Source organism: Montipora capricornis, chromosome 6, assembly GCF_036669925.1.
Source record: "Montipora capricornis isolate CH-2021 chromosome 6, ASM3666992v2, whole genome shotgun sequence".
Classification (NCBI taxonomy): domain Eukaryota; kingdom Metazoa; phylum Cnidaria; class Anthozoa; order Scleractinia; family Acroporidae; genus Montipora; species Montipora capricornis.
In genome coordinates this window covers 16,346,490-16,353,989 of record NC_090888.1, presented here as the reverse complement: position 1 = coordinate 16,353,989, position 7,500 = coordinate 16,346,490, and the positions used below count along the sequence as shown (strand labels likewise).

At 36.1% G+C, this 7,500-nt stretch overlaps 2 protein-coding genes across 5 annotated transcripts in view; one reads left to right on the top strand and one right to left on the bottom strand.

Moving 5' to 3' along the window:
* The window catches only part of LOC138051622 (CTD nuclear envelope phosphatase 1A-like), a 16,882-nt gene extending 14,064 nt beyond the window's left edge, over positions 1-2,818 (bottom strand). The window contains exons 1-3 of the mRNA XM_068897853.1: positions 2,543-2,818; positions 797-863; positions 550-616 (exon numbers count right to left, since the gene is read on the bottom strand). Coding sequence (XP_068753954.1) covers positions 550-616; positions 797-863; positions 2,543-2,758 — 350 coding nt within the window. The 5' untranslated portion in view covers positions 2,759-2,818. The remainder of the gene's footprint in view (positions 1-549; positions 617-796; positions 864-2,542) is intronic.
* A 79-nt stretch (positions 2,819-2,897) lies between these two features.
* The window catches only part of LOC138051620 (uncharacterized), a 26,806-nt gene continuing 22,203 nt past the window's right edge, over positions 2,898-7,500 (top strand). For 3 of the 4 annotated variants that reach the window (XM_068897851.1, XM_068897852.1, XM_068897849.1), the window contains exons 1-3: positions 2,898-3,015; positions 4,864-4,947; positions 6,409-6,521. In XM_068897851.1, coding sequence (XP_068753952.1) covers positions 4,881-4,947; positions 6,409-6,521 — 180 coding nt within the window. In that variant the 5' untranslated portion in view covers positions 2,898-3,015; positions 4,864-4,880. Of the gene's footprint in view, positions 3,016-4,778; positions 4,948-6,408; positions 6,522-7,500 lie in introns of all 4 variants that reach the window. The other variant, XM_068897850.1, reaches the window with a different exon arrangement.

Below are 7,500 nucleotides of genomic sequence, written 5' to 3'. Positions count from 1 at the left end.
GATTGGTTGATTAAACAACAACTTTGAACAGGATTTTGCTTGATTTAAACTTACTACAACTGTGAATGTGATTGGATTATTGAACTGGTTGCTCGAAGAATGGTTAGCACTACTGGTAACCAGCGTTAACACAATGGAGACCTATAGCTTGTGATATCTCTTAACTAACAGTTAGCATCAACCAAGCTTCAAGCAACTGGCCCCTGTCTGAATAACAACTTGGCAAGTGAATTAGTGGAAAATAGGAGTTTTCTTAAACCAATCGAGGAAATTGTAACTTTTATGAATAATAATAATAATAATAATAATAATAACAGTAACAGTAACAGTAACAGTAACAGTAACAGTAACAGTAACAGTAATAGTAATAGTAATAGTAATAGTAATAGTAACAGTAATAGTAATCGATAGTAATAGTAATAGTAATAGTAGTAATAATAATAATAGTAGTAATAATAATAATAATAATAATAATAATAATAATAACAAGAACATCAGTAAGTGTAAAAAGTAGATGCAAAGTGCAGGGTATTTTTCCACCTTTCTTACCCATCATGATGTGAATGTATAAGAGTTTCATCCAAGTCCAACACTAATGTTTTTCGCTTTACAAGTCCTGGAAAAAAAACCATTATTTAACAGTGATACAAGAATAGGAAATAAAGATGACAACATGGGATGCAAACTACCAGAAGAGCAAAAATTCAGTGGCATTAATTTTTAAAACTTTAATTAAGTAGACGCAAGTGAATACCACAGGACAGAAGATCAAGCAAAACAATGTGTATGTACTTACTCAATCTTTGAATTGATAGAGGTGAAAGTGGAAGCACTTGATACTTAACTGTCTTGTGTTGTATAACCTATACAAAAAGCCAGAATTAAAACAGAACTAATGGTGAATGTTTAGTTTGACATGACCATAGAAACAGAATGTTCATCCATAACTTATTTTATTCCTTAAATTATTATTTTCGTTTATTGTAGACACCTTGCTTTGCAAAAAAATAAAAATAAAGGGCAGGAAACAGGTTTAAGGATATTCTATTTAAAATCAGTTCTGTAACGCTTAGATTCCAAAACCTGAGGCTAAATTACACGTAAGCAAAAAGAAGGTTTTAGGGTATGCTTAGTGTTGTTATGGCTAATAATTATTAGTTATTGATTATGCCTTGCTGTTAAATCTATAAGCCATTTGAGCCATACGAGAAAGACATGTTACAATGGGCTTTACTATGCTTAGCTTTAGAATATTAAGCCTAAAGTCAAATAAGCTAACACAAAGATTAGGGTTAGGTACTTTTAGCTTATCACTCCCATGGCTCACTCAGGCTCTCACTGTGTCCTAACTCATCAAGATGTGAACTTCAACACATACAAAATTGCTGGTTTGCATGTTTCTCATAGTAGCCATGTTGGTTGGCAAGAACTTTAATAACAAGAACCTGTTTCTCTGCTGGGAAGTATACTTTACTACAGTCAAACCTCGATTATATCCTGACTTGCTTCTCTGGTACCAGTTTTTCATGCAGTCATATTAATTTAATTAGTCATTTTATGATCCAGTCAGCAAAAGTTTTGTTCCTTCAAATTATGAGAGTAATGTCTGGTTTGAATTGGGTAATTAAATGTTACTCTTCTCTAACTTATTCAGTTTTGTTTTTGGCTCATTAATATTCACATTTTCAGACTATTAAGCCCAGTCCCCATAAAAGAGTCCAGATAAACGAGGTTTGACTGAAAACAGAAATTGTGAACTGTATTTGCCAACCAACACGGCTGCCTTATGACATGGGTGAAAACCAAGAATATGTGTGAAAGAAACCATGAAGGGGAAAAGTTTGAAAAGTACTGAAACTTTCAACACAGCATATTTCTAGAGATGATGCCTTATAAAATAAACCTTAATCTAAAAGGAAATGATTGCATCTCCTACTATTGTTAACACTGTTTATAATTACTGTGATTGTACTTCCGTTATTCCAAAACGACAGGCGCAAAAATGGTACGTAGCCGGACATCATGCACAACATATTATGTACATGAAAAAAAAAATGAGGTAAAAAGATTCTGAGAAAGAAAATACCAGGCAAAATATATTATTCAGCGATTCAAGCCGAAAATCAAAAGTTGCGCTGGTTGTACAAATTGTGTCGTCTAGTCTAGGAAATTAATCGAATTCAACCATTAATTAATTAATCGGAAACTATACATGTATGTCCCGCCGAGTAACTAAATTTATAATAACAATTTGGACAAAGGGACTACCTGAACATTATTAATCGGTTATTTCCTTTACACACCTAATAAACAAGCCTCGGCCAATTTCAATATTTCATTTGCATTATCGAAATTATGTCCGCCACTGTACATAAAACTAATAATATATATTGGTGCAAGAAGGTATAACATTGCTAACAATGTGTTTGCACAAACAATTTTTGGCAAAAAATCAATAAATAGAGGACATCGCTTATCCGCTTTCTTATTTCCTTTTCCATTAAATAAGGCGCACCTTACTGAATAAACTGCACAAGCTTACCTTCTTCAAGTTTCTTCTGAGAACGTACATCAACAGCGTCCATATCTTGATAACAGCTACCATGAAAATTCTTATCCCTATACAGTTGTATATGCCTTTTAAACAATCCATCGTAGTGAGCACCCACATTGAGAACTTCGTTATGAGGCCTGAACACAAACTCTTGCAAAAAACAAAACCCGTCCGCAAAATCGGCGTCCAAACTTTTGTACTCATATAGCTAGACGGAAGGTGAAGACACCATGTTTGTGTTCTCAAGTGGATAGCGCATGATTGGCTGGGAACGAGTCTGGCCGCCAGGATTCCTGGGATGAATAACCTCGTTTTTAAGCAACCTCGTCCCCTAATGCCCAGTGCTCTGCGGTTACCTTAATTCTAACATGGCGGAAGATGTCACTTGCGAATACAAGTTTTTTAAGCCTTGATCTACGTAAAAATATAATTATTTCTGTTTTATTGTTGCATTCAATGAGGTAAGAGTTGCATTTTAAATTCATGACATTTTTATCGCTTGTCAGTCGAAGGTTATCGAGAACCAACGATGACTGAACCCAGATCTCTAGGACACGTGGGGTGACGTGAATCTCACTAATTTAAGATAGCTCTTTTCCTTTCTAACATAGCCTGAAATTTAGCTTCCTGTTTATATGTAAGTCAAAGTGAGTTAGATTCTATAATATCCATTCAGCTTCTATTAAATCTGAACACGTACAGGTATTCTGGAATCGCAAATGGTGAATAACAACAACAATTACAGTAATAATGATAATGATAAATGATAATGATAATGATAATAAAAATAATAATAATAATAACAATAATAATACACAGATGAATGGTTAGGATTTTTACATTTAGATACTTAGTATATACTATTATGTAGGATATATAATATGGATAAAGGATTGTATATTTTTTTTCAGGGATTAACAGGAATTGGTTAGGCTTTTTGGATGCCCAAATTTTGTAATAGTTTTGCAAACGGATGTTTCAATAAACTGCAACTAATAATAATAATAATAATAATAATAGTAATAATAGTAATAAGGAGATGATGAAGAAGAAGATATATCAAGCAATTTTCAGGTTTTGGGTCAGGAGTTTACAGTATGGACCATTTCCATATTTTTTTCTCCCTCCCAAGAAATTCAAGTTTGAGTCGACCACAGATAGGTTTAAGAAAGCAGAATTTAGTTTTTTCACCACAACAGTACAATATATAAGTACATCCTAAAAGGTTACTGTTCAAAGTTCGCTCATGGAAGATAAAGATTACAAACAATCACCCTCGGTCAGTACTGCCACGACCTCGGGCCAATATTCCCCTGTACATGTACGGCCCTTGCGCTCAGTTTATAAGTAAATGTTAGACTAAGTATTATTCACCATTTGTATGGCTCTTACTATTAATGGTATTTTAGAATAAAATAGATGTTAATGCTGGTAAGCAAATACTGGGCAGCGCCTGGGAGGAGAGCGTGACTTCCCATTACGTGACTTCCTTATTTGGCTCTTTCATTCATCCCGCCATGCGAGCCTTCTCAGTTTGACATTTCCAAAGCTCAACTAGTTCTGTTTTTTTCCGTTCAGCAATTTAATCCCTTTCTCCTGCCCGTTTTGCTTTCTGGTTCTCTTGTATTTTATTTTATTTTTTCCTTATGAGCTTCTGTAACCTATTTAATAGTTCTGCCTGCGGCACCCCTTCAGCCCTGTGCTGAAGCCCTGTTAGGGAGGGGGCTTATTGTTACTTTGCTGGACTGGGTTAACTTGGCCCCAGGACATTATGCCAGCCACTATGCCCGCCTTGCAATACAGGCATGAGGCACCCCCTTGGCTAGTTGCCGAGACCCTTCATCCGGTGGTCCATACCGGCAGTGGGTATTATCCGCGCCTTCCCAGTGCATTCCGTGCCCCTCGTTTACGCCCAAGTTGTGTGTATTGTCTTTTATTGCGCACCAAAGCATTAATGACAAGTCAAAAAAACCTGCTTACAGGCTAGCATTAGACCAGTCTTGGTAACAAAAATGATGCCTAGCCTGCGAGCAAGCTCTCTCGTGGGGTGCGGGTGGTCGAGAGAGCTTACTCGCAGGCCAAATGATGCCATTATGCTGGTGACGTGTTCAAGAAAGATTTCAAATTTTGTTGTTAATACTCTCGCTTAGGCTAATTTGATGTGATTTCTAAAATGATTGCTACTGACTACTTACTGTACATACATCCCTATCTTATTTGACAGCATGCATGCAATGGACTTTACAGTACTCTGTTACTCAGAAGAAAGGTGTAAAAACTCAATCCAAATAATATCATTTGTTCATCAGAAAGCTGTTTCTTGAAGATGGAGGAAAGCGTTCCTGTGGATACACTTGGTGCTACTAGCACTCAATATCGTTTTGCTACTGCGGGTGAGTTTACATGTATACTATTATTATTATGGTTACTTTTCCGTTTTCACTCAAGGCTAATTGCCAGCAAAGGCATTGAAAGTACTATGTTAACTCAAGACTCCAGGCCTCCAACACCTCTATACAGGGCCTGCTGGGGGAGCCCCATGTTGCTTGTCAGAATTTACCCTGGCATGGCCTCTCTATGAGTACATCATTCTGTGTGGATGCAAGGAGAGCAGACTTTTGAAGAGTTCTTTTTCTATCTGGGCTACCTATCTGCTCTTAGTTTCTTGTCAACTTCTTTGTCAACTTCTTTGATATTGAGTCCAGTGCTCCACAACTATTATCAGCATCTTTGTCTTCCATAACATTATTTTTTATACTCCCATCTCCCCTGTCAAATCTTGATATTTCTCACACTTTAAATTATCAGTAACTATCAGCAAGGATGGCAATGTCCACAGTGATGATTGTACTGTATCCTTTTCTTCTTTCTTTGAATGGCTATAATAATTATACTGGGTGGGGAGAGTACATGTACATGAGCTGCTAATTAAAGTGCTACTGTGACGAAATTTGAATCTTCCCTATCGAAGCCATTTTGGCACATAAACACGTACTCTGTACGAGAAGAAGAATGCTGTTTACCATTTTCAAATATCTCTTTTTGTTCTGGAGATATTCAAGTTTTTTTAATATGCAAATTAGCCAAATGATGACGTCATAAACCCTACCAAATTTTGATCAAGTAGGATGGAGAAAGATATCTCAGCCAATTTGTATCAGAAATACTTGGTTCTTTACACTAAGATTCTAGTAGATGTGTTCCACAATATGAGCATACCATTTTTGTTACCATGGCAACATACTGGGTTCCAGACCTCCCTGATATTAAAAGCTTTGCAGACCACCTTTGGCGTTCTGTTTTGATATTTGCAAATGGTGCCTCATCTGCATGATCCTGTCAGCATATAAAGATGTTAGGTCGAGTTTGTGGCCTTAGTAAATGTATTTCTAGCCTGAGATCACCAAAATATTGAAATCGGGTTGGAGGGGACTGGAAAAGAGTGAGTCGCCATGGGAACCAATTTCTTTACAGTCGTAGGTGTGTTGCCTTCAGAACTATCAGCTCACCAAGTTTCAATGGTCTCTGTTGCAAATTGACCGAGATAGCTCTATTTATATTCTTGATGTTCTATTGGGTTGGGTGAATGACGTCATCAGCCTTCTCATTTGCATATTTAACACATTTTTCAAACTTAAATATCTCTGGAACCAATGCAGATATTTCCAAACGGTAAACAGCGTTTTTAATGTTTCATGGTACTCTATGTGATAAACCAAAAAACTCAAGGGATAAAAATTTGATCACAGTAGCACTTTAAAACCCTTCTCTTTTACTGCCTAGGGGATAGTGATACACTGATACATGTGATGTACTTAGAACCTATTCCATAACGGCTGTTTTTTTTTTTGTAGGAAGGTACACAGGACAAGTTTCTCTTGTAACTCAGCCACGATTGTGCAAGGATTGCAATCAAAATCAGGCCTACAAAATCCAAGAATTAAATTCATTTGAGCCCTTAAAAGAGGTACTATGAGTTACTTGAGTTATTTTTTTTCTTCTACCCTTTTTATCCTGTTGTTCCTTACCGTATTATTCTTTCCCAACCTTGCACAATATTAGTTATTGTTATTGTTATTGTGATTGTCATTGTTATTATTATTATTATTATTATTATTAGTAGTAGTAGTAGTAGTAGTAGTAGTAGTAGTAAAGTTTCTTCCAATAAGAAAAGAAAAATGAAAAGTGAGTACAAGAGGCGAGTGGAGGAGGCAAGGAAGCAGGCGTTTAAGGGAGAAGAGGTTGCACGGGAATTTTTTTAGGGATATGTCAGTGAAATGGCTGATGGGAGGTTCTGGTAGTGGTTTACAGCTGTAGACATGAAAGAATGACACGAAGTTGATCGGTTATTATTGATCAAGTTAATATTCTCGCACCTGTCCCATGATACACTGTACTTGTGATGACAGTAGATTACAACATTTCAACTGCATCACTCTTCATGAGGTGATAAGGTCAAGTGGTTACATGGACATGTACTGTATGTGTTGCCTCCTAAACAAGATGCACCACCATGATTGATTGTGTATCAGTAGCTGTGATTGATGCCCAGCTGTTGTTGCACTTTAATCTTCTCTGTTTGTATAGGTAATCACATGTTTTTGAGTGCAATTTGTAATGAATGAGCACAAGTAAATTTTTCAAAGACAATTTAAATATGTAGTCTTTGAAAATATTTACAAGTGCTTATTTGCACGAGAAAAATCATGTGATTACTTATTAATAATATACATGTAAAAGGTTGTGATGGTTTAAAGCAGAAGAAACACATGTGTATCATGTAATCAGGGGAAAATTGCACCATAAATTGCACCATCCAGGGCATGCTCTTCATTTGAAAACAAAAGATTTGATTGGTTCTGACCAAGCTCTATTGTTTATTAGCCAATCATAATCCAGAATTTCAGTATAATAATTTTGCACTGATACATTGTATTACACTTTTT